This window comes from Tetranychus urticae, chromosome 1 (genome assembly GCF_039701765.1).
Source record: "Tetranychus urticae isolate SD_2017Ah chromosome 1, NJAU_TeUrti_SD_1.0, whole genome shotgun sequence".
Classification (NCBI taxonomy): domain Eukaryota; kingdom Metazoa; phylum Arthropoda; class Arachnida; order Trombidiformes; family Tetranychidae; genus Tetranychus; species Tetranychus urticae.
The window spans coordinates 11,602,623-11,616,695 of record NC_142958.1 but is presented as its reverse complement, the minus strand read 5'-3'; the positions used below and the strand labels follow the sequence as shown (position 1 = coordinate 11,616,695).

Sequence of the window (14,073 nt, the reverse complement as noted above, 5' to 3'; positions counted from 1 at the left end):
AGTTGACATCTGTTTTTCCAAGGATACCACTGAGAGAAAAAATCTATTAGAATCTAATATTCGGAAAAATAGCATTTATATTGAACTCATCGTCGCTGATCAACAATTTTTGTGAGATGATATTACCTGTATAATCTGAAATCTCCTTTAAATATTCCCTTGCTGTTAAAGGAACCATAAACAACTTTACTTTTAATCTTCCCTTTTCTAGGAGTAATAATGGCTTCAGGTTGATTCCGTGCTGATTGAAATTTTTATGGATAATGGTGGACAGTAAAATTCTTGATCAGGCAAACTCAGTTCAATCTCTTTTTGAAAATTGGGAAAATTAGGATTCTTGGAGTAATTGGAGATAGCAGATGACGATATTATGATGCCACGAACCTCTAATTGGCTTTAGGTTTATCAACAGACAAAAATTTAACTCGTCCTAAATTGCGTACGCCCCAGAAGATTACTTGTAATTTATATTTAGGCAAGGCGGCCTTATCTATGGAGGAATTGAGATTATCTCAGTATTGCCACCAACATTGACAGAACCAGACGGGATCTTGGATAATCCTCTGTGCTATCGGTTTCACTGATTTGAATCGACTCAAGAGCCATCAGCAATTGTCCACCTTCATGGCCATTCAACCAAACATCATACCAATTAAGTCTAGGATATTTGTAGATTTTATCAGAAAATCGTACATAGTCAAAGGTTACTCGACCAATGAAGTCATCTCCACCAATGATATCACGATCATAAACTTCGACGAGAGCAGTTAATCCATCAGCTTTGATATCATCTCTAGAACCAATTAAACTTATTTGAGGTGCTATAATTAATTGGTCGCAACATATTTTTATTTTTCAAATTGACCCCCAGCTTTGTGCGCATCATCATCAAACTTATCATTACAAAATCATTATTTCATCAGCCATTTCAAAGTGCCACAATTGTAAAGTTGTCGTTTAATTACTTCTAAAGTTTAGTTCAATTTTATTATCTTGTAATTACTTTTCGATTCTTTTACTGTTCCAATCTCAGGTCAATATGGCGCGAATTAATACCAGCCAGAATCTGAGAATCATCAAAAGAGAAGATGCAAGTTCATCTTCTTATTCCTCTCAAGTAAGCCTTCATGCCTTATTGCATTTCTCAATATTTAGTATTTAATTTTTAATAATTTACTTGTTTTTCAATTTTTAATTTAGCGATCGAAACGTCCACGATTGGGTGCATTCGAGGTTGGAAAAGTACCCTCACAACGAGGACCATCATTTATCGAGTCTCCAACATCAGCAGTTCAAACTCCAACAACTGTTTCAGTACCTTCAGTACAACAAGGGCTATCATCTTCGGTTCATGAGGAAAGGGCAACAAATATTGGAACATCCATGGGTCGCGAATCACCTCGATCATTGGCATCAACAACCGTGCTTCATGGAGAAGTGATGCGTGAATACGGTGAAAATGAGCTTCTTGGTTTTTCACTCGACCAATCTTCTCTTTTCATCCAAATTATTAGCCTTTTAAATGGCAAAGTATTTGAAACTTTCCGAAATATGGAAAATGGCTTCATAACTCTCCAGAAAGTATGGAGCTTCGCAAAATATCACATTATCAAAACTGAACATGGTTACAGCCAATATTTTACCAACAAATCTGAATTTCCTGCCGCAGATACTGAAATCGAAGATGAGTTAAAAAGAAACATTGTTTGTGTTGAGCAATCCATCCGTTGTGCCTATCCAGGATGCATGTGCAAAGGAAAGATTTGGCCATCTCGAAATGCTGCACAACAACATTTACAAAATCTTAATGTTATTTATTTTTGTGCTGCGTGTGGACAAAATTTCAATGCTCGAACCACGGCTCTTTCGCACCACAGAACAAATTGTAGCATTTTAAAAAATGAAGGCTTAGAATATGTGAAAATGTTAAAATTAATGGAAAAAAAACTTAAAAAACCAATCAAAAACTAAGTGATGACGAAAAAGACATTGATGATGATGATTCCGCCCAAGATGCTGCCGCTGAAATGAATTATTCGGATTTTGAGTCACCAATCTCATTTGATGAATTTTTAAAATATTGTTTGCAGTTGGGGATAGCTCGAAAAGTGCTCGAGCCAGAGACAACAATCGAATCCATAAAACAAAAAACTTCTCTTGAAGAGAAATACATTCTTTTATCATTTTTGAAAACTTTCCAGGACTTGGTCCTTAATCAAAGAAATTTAAAAATTAAACCGTAAGTTATCCGTATTATTATAACAATAATACTAATCATAATTCTTACCGTTTTTTACAGGACCTCAAAAGACTACAAAATATTTTATTCAAAAAAATACGCATTCCAAATAGTGGAAAGATTGAGTGCCACACCAATATCTCAATGGGACCTGGATTGGATTACTGGCAAGTCCCTGCGAAAACTAGAAATTGATGAGCAAATAGATCGTTTCTATTGTATTTATCCGATTTGCCCATGTGGTGGAAAATTCTATTCAATTACTTTTCATGACATAATTCGCCATATTCAAATCAGAAACTTCACCTTGGTTTGTCTTGTTTGTCATCACGCCTTCAACAAGCAAAAACAACTCGATGAACACTACACACTAGATTGCGAACTTCCGTTAGCAATGCAGCCGGAAACACTGAAAAATGAATATCTGGCCGCTTACAGAAAAAAGCACAACTTGTAATAATTTGACATTTATCTATTTATTATTTTTTTACTTATCATTCATTTTGATTGTTTAACAAACCCCATCCCAAATACGGCATCTTGACAGTACTGTCAAGTTGCCGTATTTCTTTTTACTTAAATGATTACATTTATTCTGTTCTTAGTTCATAATAAAAGAAATTAATTAGTAAAGAACTTATCGCAACTGTTCAGGATAATTTAACCTAAAAAGTACTGCAATAAAGTTCATGGTAATAATGCGTTTCTGGTCACTTTTGGCCAGTCGAAGTGTCTAAAGCATAAAGTCCAAAAACGAGACTTGGATCTTTTGTTACACCAAAAGTTAGTTAAATAAAAGCAATTCATGGCTATTAATAGTTTTGATCACAGATCTTGATTACCTGTGCCCAAATTAAAACTCTTCTGAACATTCAACTACATGAATCAGATTACTGTTTTTCCAATGCAATATGGGAGTTTCAAACGTAAATTAGATTTGATTCATTAAACAATAGCCGATAAAATCAATCAATATTTTATCAATATCGATCAATTTTGCATCATTTATTAGTCAATTCAAAAGCTTTAAAATCGTCAAACTAGGTGAGAAAACTTGTCAGTTCTTGCGAAATGATTAAAATGTATTCCTCGTTTTTGTTCATTTTCATCTTAATTAATTTTCAAGTTGAAGCTAAAAACTCATGTAATGATGAGTGTTCAACTAAAAAGTATTGTATATCAAGTGATGGTTCTGGTGTTTGCTCAAACAATAATTTGGCAACAGCTAAATTCGCAGTGGTTCCAGACTTTGGTACTTATGATTATCTCCAATTAACCCTGACAGGCTATAATGTAACATCAGATGCCGAAAAAACAATCACATTGAGCTTTGATCGATTTGGCTCTCCCATAAATAGATACACTTGTTATAAATCGTCTAATGGGTCATTTGGTGCAAGGTTTGATCGAAGTTCCCTCAGTTTAACAACTGGATCATCTTATTACACGGATGGTATTTTAAACTGTACTTGGACTTTCAATCGTTATGATCTTATCTGGCCAATGGGTGTAGATCTGTTTAAAGATGACATAACACAATCAATATCGCTCTATCACGACTCACAGAAAGTTTTAGTTGCTCCAAACATTACCCAACTCCCAATCTATCACGCTCAATATCTCAAGTGCTGCAATAAGGTTCATGGTAATGGTGCCTTTTCGCTCACTTTTGACCAAACTGATAAACAAATACGTTATCGACTTTACAATTGGGAATACATTAAAGAAATGACTATAACTCTAACGCGACAAGATGGAATCGGATTGAAATTTGTAGTTCATCTTTATGAAAATGTAATATATGCCTACATTATCAATGTCTATCAATATAACAATGACCAACTCATGAAACCATTCGTGCACGCGGGCGAAATGTGTTCATGGACTACTCCTCTTATTATGGGCGATACATCGATCAGTTTTGATGCATCTACCAGTGTCTTTGACCTACAAGTTGAAGTTAACGATGTCATAGTTTACGATGAAAAAGGTGTTGAATTGAAAAGTTAATAAAATTTACAACGAAATCAAATCAATGTTTATACGAAAACTTAATCAAGAAATAAATTGAACTTTTATTATTATAATTTTGGCTTTTCATTTCATTATTATTAGTGAGAGAGATCTGTATGTCTCAAGATTTGCATTAAGATCCAACCTTAAAATGAATCATAATCATGAAAATAAATCTAGGCCATTCGATATTCGTTTGGTTCCTTTTTATTGAAAAATTATTGGTGTTGATTAATTTCATCTCATTTTTCATATATTTTAAGATTCATGATGAATAAACAGGAGTTTAAAGGACAATATACTCTATTAAGTAGATATAGATAAAGGATTAACTTACCAATCCTTCAGTTCGTAATACTTGTCAGTATTTATGATGTTGATCATGGATAAAATCAAAGGGATACTTTGATAATAAGTTGAATCATTATTATTAATTAATTATTTACGTTAATGTTTCATCTATCAGAATGAACATTAACCCTTTGAAACCATATGTAATAATAAGATATGAATAGCTATAAAAATCAGAATCATTGACCCTTTTCAATAAATTCATATTATTGAACAATGATATTAAAGATACACGGAGATCAATTGAGTTTTATACTTTGAGTTTGACTTGCAAATATTGTCTTTGTAAGTTTCTATGAATTCCGGTGGATCATCTGGGACTACCGCTACTAGTGACTCCTTCGACCAGCTCTGCTAAGAGCTTGCCTGCTTCAAAACAAACAAAAAATACAAGCTCGTCAGTGATTTGAGGTTTCGATTGAATAACTAGGAAAGCAAAGAAGTGTCAAGTTATTGACTGATTTTCTGAAATTGGTTGAACTCTGAAGCATTCCAATAATGAAATTACACATTTGTTTTTCTTTCAATATTCTTTGATAACGGACATACGAAAATCAATGGATAGTTGAAAGAAACGCAGTGTCGATTAGATGTGTGTTTTTCAATAGCATCTATATCTTCATCAACGAAGATTCCTTGGAAATTTATGTTTAAAAACAAAAATCTTGAAGAAGTCTTTGTCTTTGAATGGTAATCAGTTTCTTGTAATACAGACTGTCGACATTCTTGTTGTGGTGCTCAACACTTTAGCAGCCAACAGAGTAACAGTTGAATCGTCAACAGGAATTGAATCCCATCTTCTTACAAGAACCTCCGAAAAGAAAACTGCTTTTATGATGGATTGAATTTTGTAACGATTTCTTTGAACGAGTATTTAAGACCAAAGTGAAAATTGTAAAAATGAATCGATATGATGTCCAAAGATCAATGTAGAGTTCAGTTACAGAAAAGTATTTTTTATGAAAGAAAGAAAAGAAGAAAACTTACAAAACTTAGAAACTTTGTTAATCTAAAAGTTTTTATAATTGCAGACTCCGAATCGAGGTGGCCATGAAAAAAACACATTCTTATTAACCAACTGGTCAGTTTGACCTTTGAAGACTCATAGAGTCTTCGTTGAGTTCAGTTACCTTGGGTCCTCGTATGAGTTATTTGGGCTCAAGGGTGGATAATCAGAAATAAAAGTATGGATGAGGGTTCTAAGTTCTCATTCTGAGAGCTTTATTTGAGTACTAAATTTGTGTACTGATGAGTACTAATTTTTAGTAAGGTATGACCGATAAAGTTTGTCACTAATTTTTTAGAATTGAATTGCGTCAGTTAGACTAGACTTACAGGCACCATTTAACCGTTGAAATAAAGGTACACTTCTCAAGCACATTTTGTGCAAAAATGAATTAATTTTGACCATAAATTGCCAAGTTATGACCTTAAATGGACAAAGGCGTCAAAATCTGATTTTAACTTTACCCAAAAACCATAAATTTTTCAACTTCATACTAGGGCTTCGAAGAATGGAAAAATGGTGCAATTTGGCCTCAAAGTTATTGAAAAAGATGTAGTTCTCTTAATATAACCCAACATAGATCAATTGAAAGGTCCAGGCCATCGCCAAAACTAAATTTCATGGACATTCGGTAAAAAAAAACGGGTTGTCAAGCTTTTTTAAAAAGACTTTTTAAAAAATGACCTCGATTTCGAATATTTCGAGCAATATTTTGAAATAAAAATGCCATAAGGTCAACTTACTGTTGTCTATGAGATGCTGATGTTTTTATTTCAAAATATTGCTCGAAATATTCGAAATCGAGGTCATTTTTTAAAAAGTCTTTTTAAAAAAGCTTGACAACCCGTTTTTTTTTACCGAATGTCCATGAAATTTAGTTTTGGCGATGGCCTGGACCTTTCAATTGATCTATGTTGGGTTATATTAAGAGAACTACATCTTTTTCAATAACTTTGAGGCCAAATTGCACCATTTTTCCATTCTTCGAAGCCCTAGTATGAAGTTGAAAAATTTATGGTTTTTGGGTAAAGTTAAAATCAGATTTTGACGCCTTTGTCCATTTAAGGTCATAACTTGGCAATTTATGGTCAAAATTAATTCATTTTTGCACAAAATGTGCTTGAGAAGTGTACCTTTATTTCAACGGTTAAATGGTGCCTGTAAGTCTAGTCTAACTGACGCAATTCAATTCTAAAAAATTAGTGACAAACTTTATCGGTCATACCTTACTAGGTTTATTGATTATCTCATCGAAAACAATCACTTTTTTACAGGGAACAAACGAGGTGATAACTCGTCAACAAATGAATAACTGATTGCGAATTAACAAGATATGAACAAAGAGAAGAATTGAAATTCACAAGGCTGATCAATATTTCCATTGGTTCTTATCTGGAAAAGGGATTTATCTCTGAAAAGAACTGAAGCAGAACTAAAAAGAACCAAAAGTAACTAGTTAATTCTTTGATGAAGATTATCAGTTAGTACAAAATATCATTTACTGATTATATTGGCGCCGATGGAATAACATTAATTGTTAATATAATAGAAAACGTTTGCTGAAAAAGATTTGAAATGTAGCGAAATCTCTTTAATCAAAAATAGTATCAATATGATATTCAACTCATGACAGTCAATTTCGTTTGAAAAGACCCAAATTCAATTTTTCAATGTCAATAGTCGAAAAATTATTCATAAAGAAATCGTAATTTACAAATTGTCAAAGTGAGCTATCATAATGGATGTCTTATTGCATTTATTTTCAGCGAAAACGAAATCGATGATTGTATTCTGGATAATCGGAGAAGTTGTTTGACTGATTTAAATGGCTCTTGGCGACTAAACGATTTAAATAATGTTGAACTGAATTTGTCAGATGAAGAGACTCTGTTCAAAATGATGAGCTACAACATCGTTAAAGAATTGAAGATCAACAAATCAAATAAGGAAGAAAATGACGAAAATATAACTCTAAATGCAGCCGAGATACTAAAGTCAGCTCTTAAATTGTCTAATAGGAAGAATGATCATTTTGATGATATAAATGGTCTTGATAACCAAGAAAAGGTTAGTCCATTTCTATGTAAACTCAAGTATCGAGTACATCAAAGCATTAGTTATAGCAATAGATGGGTTGTTTGTGTCTTTTTAGCAGCAACAAAGACTTTAGGTTTACCTGAAAACAACACATTAACACAATTGTGTTCACTTTCAACACAAATGCAGAATTTATACACAAAGTGATACAAATTGACACAAAAAACGGGTAAAAATAGATTTCATTCAAATTTTGGCTTTGTAGGTTTGTAGGGACATGAAAACAGATCCTTTTGATGCGCTTTAAAAGTTTCGCTCATCAATAGTTTTCAAGAAAATCAAGTTCGAAGTTGAAACTTTGTCCGCTTTTTGTACAATTATGGAAGCAAATTTTTCATAAAATTTCATTTACCTGATGCGAATTTAAATAAGCAATTAGAAAATGGACTTTACTAAATGAAATAAAACTTTAATTTTCCGTAAAATCGATAAGTTCGATTTCTAATTAAAGCGACTTATTTCTTTGACCATGTAAGTTAGAGTACTGAAACTTGGTATTCGCTCATAAAATTTGTCATTAAATATCATGAGTTGAACGATTTTTTCAATGCATTGGTAGTTCTCATGATTTTGACCATTGGCCTTAAAATTTTGAACCTCAATATTTCGCGAATGGCATTACCTACAGTTATCGTTCTCAGACCAAACATTAGGTATTATGGCAGGCTATACAATAATGTGACTGAATGTCGAAGAAATCAAAGCTAAGCCATTGAAAATGAATATTATTACTGCTCATAAGTAAATATTTATCTTTATTAATCTGGTTTAAAATCTGACAATCCAGGTAATGAGTTTCCAGGTATCCAGTTTCTTGAACTACCTGATAGCATCAAAATATCATAGCCCATAATAAGATCTAATGTTCAGTCTGAGAATGATAACTGTAGGTGGTGTCATTCGCGAAATATTTAGGTTCAAATTTTTAAGGCCAATGGTGAAAATCATGAGAACTGACAATAAATTGAAAAAATTGTTTGACTCATGATGTTCAATGACAAATTTTATGAGCGAATACTAAGCTTCAGTGCTCTAACTTACACGGTCAAAGAAATAAGTCGCTTTAATTAGAAATCGAACTTATCGATTTTACGGAAAATTAAAGTTTTATTTCATTTAGTAAAGTCCATTTTCTAATTATCCATTAAAATTCACATCAGGGAAATCAAGTTTCATATTAAAATTTGCCTCCATGATTGTACAAAAAGCGATACAAGTTTCAACTTCGAACTTGATTTTATCGAAAGTTATTGCTGAGAGAAACTTTTAAACCACATAAAAGGGATCGGTTTTCATGTCCCTACAAACCTACAGAGTCTAAATATGAATGAAACTTATTTTTACCCGTTTTTTCGTGTCAATTTGTATCATTTTATGCATAAATGTTACTATTGTGTTAAATGTTTCTTTTTGCTAACAACCCAATACAAAACTAGGTATCTGAAGCTAGGAAAGGTTTACAATATTGAAATAGCGTTGATTCAATGTAGTATCTTTAAGGCTAACCATGTAGATTGGCCACTAGGGCCACTAGTTTGGTCGGCCAGTCTATTTTGTTTCCGAATCATGCGATTCCTTCCAGTCTAAACTATTTGATTTTTAACTGTTTTGTCTTCAGGTTAAATTGTTACCAGTTAAGTTGCGCGAAATGATTGATAATATGTTAGCAAAGCAGGCCAATATATCAGATGTTTCGGATATCGATGAGAAGGAAATACAAACGATTTATACTAAATGACAATTAAAATTAATTTAGTTACAATTAAATTTTTGGGACTTTCAAGGGAACTCATTATACTTTCTAATAAACTGTTATCAAAGTTGATCAATCTAATTTACTCTCTTCATTCATTCAGTAACTTGTAACAGTCCATTTTTCATGACTAATTAAAAGACAGACATTTGAAACAAAAATGAGTTTACACTCACAACTTGGCAATATAATAATAGTCTGATTTGCTCAAGAAAGGATTTCCGATCGATTGTGCATTTAAAATACTTTCCTATTGACTGTTTAACAATCAGCGATTCGCAAATTAATGAGATTAGATCGGCTGTCGATGAGATTGTGTTGCAGCAAAAGTTGATTGACCATGATATACCTTATTCGTGTACCTTGAGCAAATTATCGAGAGACTGGTTCGAAAGGGAATCCATTTTGTTGACATTAATCAAATTTACGAGTTAACCAAAGTACACATTAGTGATGTCAAGGCAATAGACGTTCGTCAAGCGATCCTCCAATTTTATCATCTTTCAGGACGTCTCTACCTTTTCAAGTCAAGCTATTCGACCTCAAATGACATGCTAATTGTTTTGGATCCCGTTTGGTTCGCCAATTGTTTCTATCAATTGTGTCAAGTTGCCTCGTCCTATGATTCAGTTGATTGTGGACGATTGTCTGGTATCTTGACTGATGATACAATTACCCAAGCATGGATGGAATACATGATGGAAGGAATACATTTTAACTGTAGTATTATACATTCGAGTCATCATAGCTTGTTTAACTCCTCATTATGCTTCTTCAAGGATTTGTGCACGTGAAGTTACTCTTGCCGATGTCCTGAGGAAGCCCATTTTACCAGTAATGCTTGAACCAACTCCTTGGCCACCTCCAGGACCAATGGCTGTAGTTATGAGCTCTCTTGTTTTCGTCGATTTGTGCGGTATGTAACGAGCTACTCTTTCCCGTCTTGATAATGCAGTGAGATCTTTGCATCAGTAAATCAATAAAAAGTACTAAAGCAATAATTTCAATTAAACGAATTGCATTTGTACACTTTTATTGAATATAAATATTTCTATTAGTACAAGCTTAAAGTAATAGCTCTAGTAATAGTTAATGAGTTTACACTTGCAACTTTGCAATATAATAATAGTCTGTTGAGTGATTTATTTGTTCAAATATTGTCATTTTCCGAAAATTGTTGTTTCTTTCAAATATTCAACAAATTATGGACGAATCTAAAAATGCAACCTAATTTAATTCATCGGATTGTAATGGCTGTTGTTGATCGTCAAGAAAATTGTCCTTTCCTAGACTACAGTACATGTAGATAACTGTTTCATCGCTTTTCGGATTCATTGTGAATCCATTTTGTTGACTTTAATCAAATTTACGAGTTAACCAAAGGACACATTGGTGGTGTTAAGTCAATGGACGTTCTTCAAGCAATCCTTCAATTTTACCATCTCTCAGGACGTCTCTACCTTTTCAAGTCAAGCTATTCGAACTCAAACGACATGCTAATTGTTTTGGTGAACTCGATTACATCCGATTTCAATATTTTAGATAAACCTAAATTTTATTTATGATTCTATTTTTTCAATGTTACTAAGTCGAAAAATGATTTATAAAGAAATCGTGCATGATTTGTCCGAGAATATTTTCCTGTTTTGCATATTATGCATTATATTAAATAATAATAATACATAAACCCAATAACGCCTGAAATTTAACTTTGTTGTTTTTGCTGTCTCTTAGCTTCTGCCATTATTGCTTGTTTAACTCCTCGTTATGCTTCTTCAAGGATCTGCGCGCGTAAAGTGACTCTTGCCGATGTCCTAAGAAAACCCATTTTACCAGTAATGCTTGAACCAACTCCTTGGCCACCTCCAGGGCCTCCTTATTGAATAAAAATAAGTCTATTAACAGTAGTTAGTACAAGTGTTTATTGTGAAAATTAAAGGAGTTTTATCAAAAGTTTATTTTGATTTGAAAGTAAAATATTTATTTTGTTTTTTCTAGGTGTTGGTGGTCATGGAGGGATTGGTAAAAGTGGTGATTCTGAAACTCGATTTCGTGATATCCTTAACACCATTTCTCGATGCATTGCTGGTAATCCTGATGCAGCGATTCCTTCTCGTAATCAAACTTTACAACATCTATTCTACCCAAGATCAGGCGACCCAAGGCTCAGTTTAACTACAATTACACCCGATTTGAGGTCAGATAGCCCACCTTTGCCACAAGAAAGACCCACAACTTCGGGTGAAGCAGAAGAGGTAATTTTAAATGAAATTAGTTAAACATTTAATAGACAAATTCATTTTTCATTTCATTCCCGATAGTTGATTATTATGCCATGGAAAGAGCGGTCGAACAAGTCGGTCGTTTCTCGGTCTTACAAATAATCCAAACAATAACAACAATAGGATAACAAACTGTTCAATTTGTAATAGCGTTTAAATAATGTTCATTCAATTTTGTAAACAAAAATGCCATCCATGCCAAAATTGAAAGCCATCAACCTTTCAGTTATTAATGAAATTTTTATTTGTTAAAATCTATACCAACAGATGGAGTAATATCTCAGAGCAAGATGAATGATCAAGTTTGCTGATGAATTCATTGTTTTGTACATTGTATTGTACATGTTTTGCCTTACGCGAAGTTGTTGTATTTTTCTGATCTTATAATCAACATTACTTCTTCATTCTTGAATAGATAAATTGAAGTCGTTTATACGAAATGTAACCGCATTTGTAACCCATTTTTAGACTCTATTGGTGTCTCTCGATACTTTTCAATACATTTAATTAAAAAGTTGTATTAAAATAAGCTTGGAATTAAAATAATACTTGGTTAATCGTCTTCGCGTCTCAAGTGCATTTAGTCTGAACATTGATTCGTACAATGAAGAAACATTAAGAAGATTAACTGTTTCATCACTTGTAGACGAGGAAATCTGTGAAGGTTGAGTCAAGAAAAGTTCTGAAACTGATGTGATGACAGGAAAGTAAATCAGCAATTTGAAATAACCCAAAGAATGCTGAATTGGATGTAAAGAGATAAAACAAAACAACTTTTTGATCAAGGAAAAGGTTGATACAGCAAACAAAAAGTTGTCATTAACATTCACATAGACGTGAGGCAAGCAAGAAAAGCAAGAAAAGACGAAAGGAAAAAACAAGGTAAAAACGTATTTCTAATCAACGTACAAGTATTATAATTTGACGAAATCAAAATCAAAATAACTCTTTTTTTGGGTTTAGGAAAATCTTGCACTTTATTTCCAAACTAGAGACATTCCATTGGAATTTAACGTAAATTGTTGCAATACGAAAGTTAATTGACTCAATGATGTCAGTTAAATAGCTGTAAAGTTCACTTATTACCTACGGCTGTTTACCCAATGAATTAACCACTAGCCTCTGTAAATGTTTTTTTAGCAACAGTTTTTTGTTACTTTTTCATTTCGTCATTCAGATATTCATAAATAGATTGAACCACCAAAAGGCAAATCTATTTATACATGTTTAGGAATGGAGTTGAAATCGGCATTCTATTGCTTCACAGCGAAGATCCATTGTTATTTGGATATTGTTGTCCATAATGGCACCAATTGTAAATAGTCTTCGAGTTGTTGGTTATCGTCTTCATCTTGTAATTGATCCTATCCAAATCATGATCAACACGATTATTTAAATGAACAAGATTGGTATCTAACTGATTTGGTTCCGGTTTTTTGTTACCACCATTCAACATGCAAAGTGAATATCAATATGCAGTCAACCAAATTAATACCTGGAAAGCACATCAAGAAAAGATGAAAAAAATGAAAAATCAAAATGTAAACAAGTTAAAAATCATTTCCCCATTACCTGATTACCTTCAACTGATTATCATCTTTGGTAATTAAGATTATCCGGTCTGATTAGATGTAAAATTTTAAAAGAAAGATGGTTAACCCCTTTTGAGGATCCATTAATAAACATCTGATTTGTTGCTGTTACTCATTTCCAGCAAGTAACATTTGTCTTCTCGTCCTTGACCTTGTTCAATTTGGTTGATTATCAGTTTGATGATTGATCAATTAAACACTAATCTATTGACAGTTAAATTAACAGGTAATCGTGTTAATAAACCTGTAAACACAAAAAGAAACGATAAGATAAAACACAGAACAAAAGGATTCATTGAATGAATCAACGTTGGTTACAGCTGAGCAAAGAAACCGCTCTTTTCAATAACTCACTGTGACTCATTTCCAATGGCGCAATTATTTAATTGTCGTCTTGTTTTAATCTTTAATCACTATTGTGACTCTCATTATAAGCTGTTTAACATTGAAACAATTAATGTGTCAGTGTAAGATGGTAACACAATTTATTATTTTAACACTCATATTTCCTGGTATTTAGCGTTGTAATGGATTACAATAGCTTCACAACAGATAGCATTTTACAGCAAGAATTTATATTCAGTTGACTGTTTAGACCAAACATTGAAATTATTGCGTTTCATCATCACAAACATGATATGATGATCAATAACAAGAGTTGAAACCATCATGGAAGCTGAAAGTTGAAGCTGAAAGGTCAAGAAATCAGCAAAAGGAGGAAAAGCTTAAAACTCTTTAGG

At 32.8% G+C, this 14,073-nt stretch overlaps 2 protein-coding genes and 1 long non-coding RNA gene across 3 annotated transcripts; 2 read left to right on the top strand and 1 right to left on the bottom strand.

The window, feature by feature from the left end:
• The first annotated feature begins 805 nt into the window (after window positions 1-805).
• Window positions 806-2,875, top strand: LOC107361322 (uncharacterized). The gene is made up of 4 exons (XM_015928137.3): window positions 806-944; window positions 1,034-1,117; window positions 1,201-2,239; window positions 2,300-2,875. Exons 2-3 carry the CDS (start codon window positions 1,040-1,042, stop codon window positions 1,969-1,971), a joined length of 849 nt encoding a protein of 282 aa, XP_015783623.2. The 5' UTR covers window positions 806-944; window positions 1,034-1,039; the 3' UTR covers window positions 1,972-2,239; window positions 2,300-2,875.
• Window positions 2,876-10,207: 7,332 nt separating this feature from the next.
• On the top strand, window positions 10,208-11,753 carry LOC112538729 (uncharacterized). Its single transcript, XM_089270081.1, has 2 exons — window positions 10,208-10,375; window positions 11,458-11,753. Exons 1-2 carry the CDS (start codon window positions 10,297-10,299, stop codon window positions 11,736-11,738), a joined length of 360 nt encoding a protein of 119 aa, XP_089126207.1. The 5' UTR covers window positions 10,208-10,296; the 3' UTR covers window positions 11,739-11,753.
• A 476-nt stretch (window positions 11,754-12,229) lies between these two features.
• Window positions 12,230-14,073, bottom strand: LOC107360980 (uncharacterized). The gene is made up of 2 exons (XR_001568424.3): window positions 13,314-14,073; window positions 12,230-13,236 (listed from the first exon to the last, which is right to left on the bottom strand). It is a non-coding gene; the product is annotated as an uncharacterized LOC107360980 (long non-coding RNA).

Bases quoted from the DNA above. Each gene is read 5' to 3' on its own strand.
- LOC112538729 (XM_089270081.1), top strand. From the start codon at position 10,297: ATGCTTGAACCAACTCCTTGGCCACCTCCAGGACCAATGGCTGTAGTT. The intron at 10,376-11,457 runs GTATGTAACGAG...TGTTTTTTCTAG, and splicing joins TGTTTTCGTCGATTTGTGCG to GTGTTGGTGGTCATGGAGGG.
- LOC107361322 (XM_015928137.3), top strand. From the start codon at position 1,040: ATGGCGCGAATTAATACCAGCCAGAATCTGAGAATCATCAAAAGAGAA. The intron at 1,118-1,200 runs GTAAGCCTTCAT...TTTTTAATTTAG, and splicing joins CATCTTCTTATTCCTCTCAA to CGATCGAAACGTCCACGATT.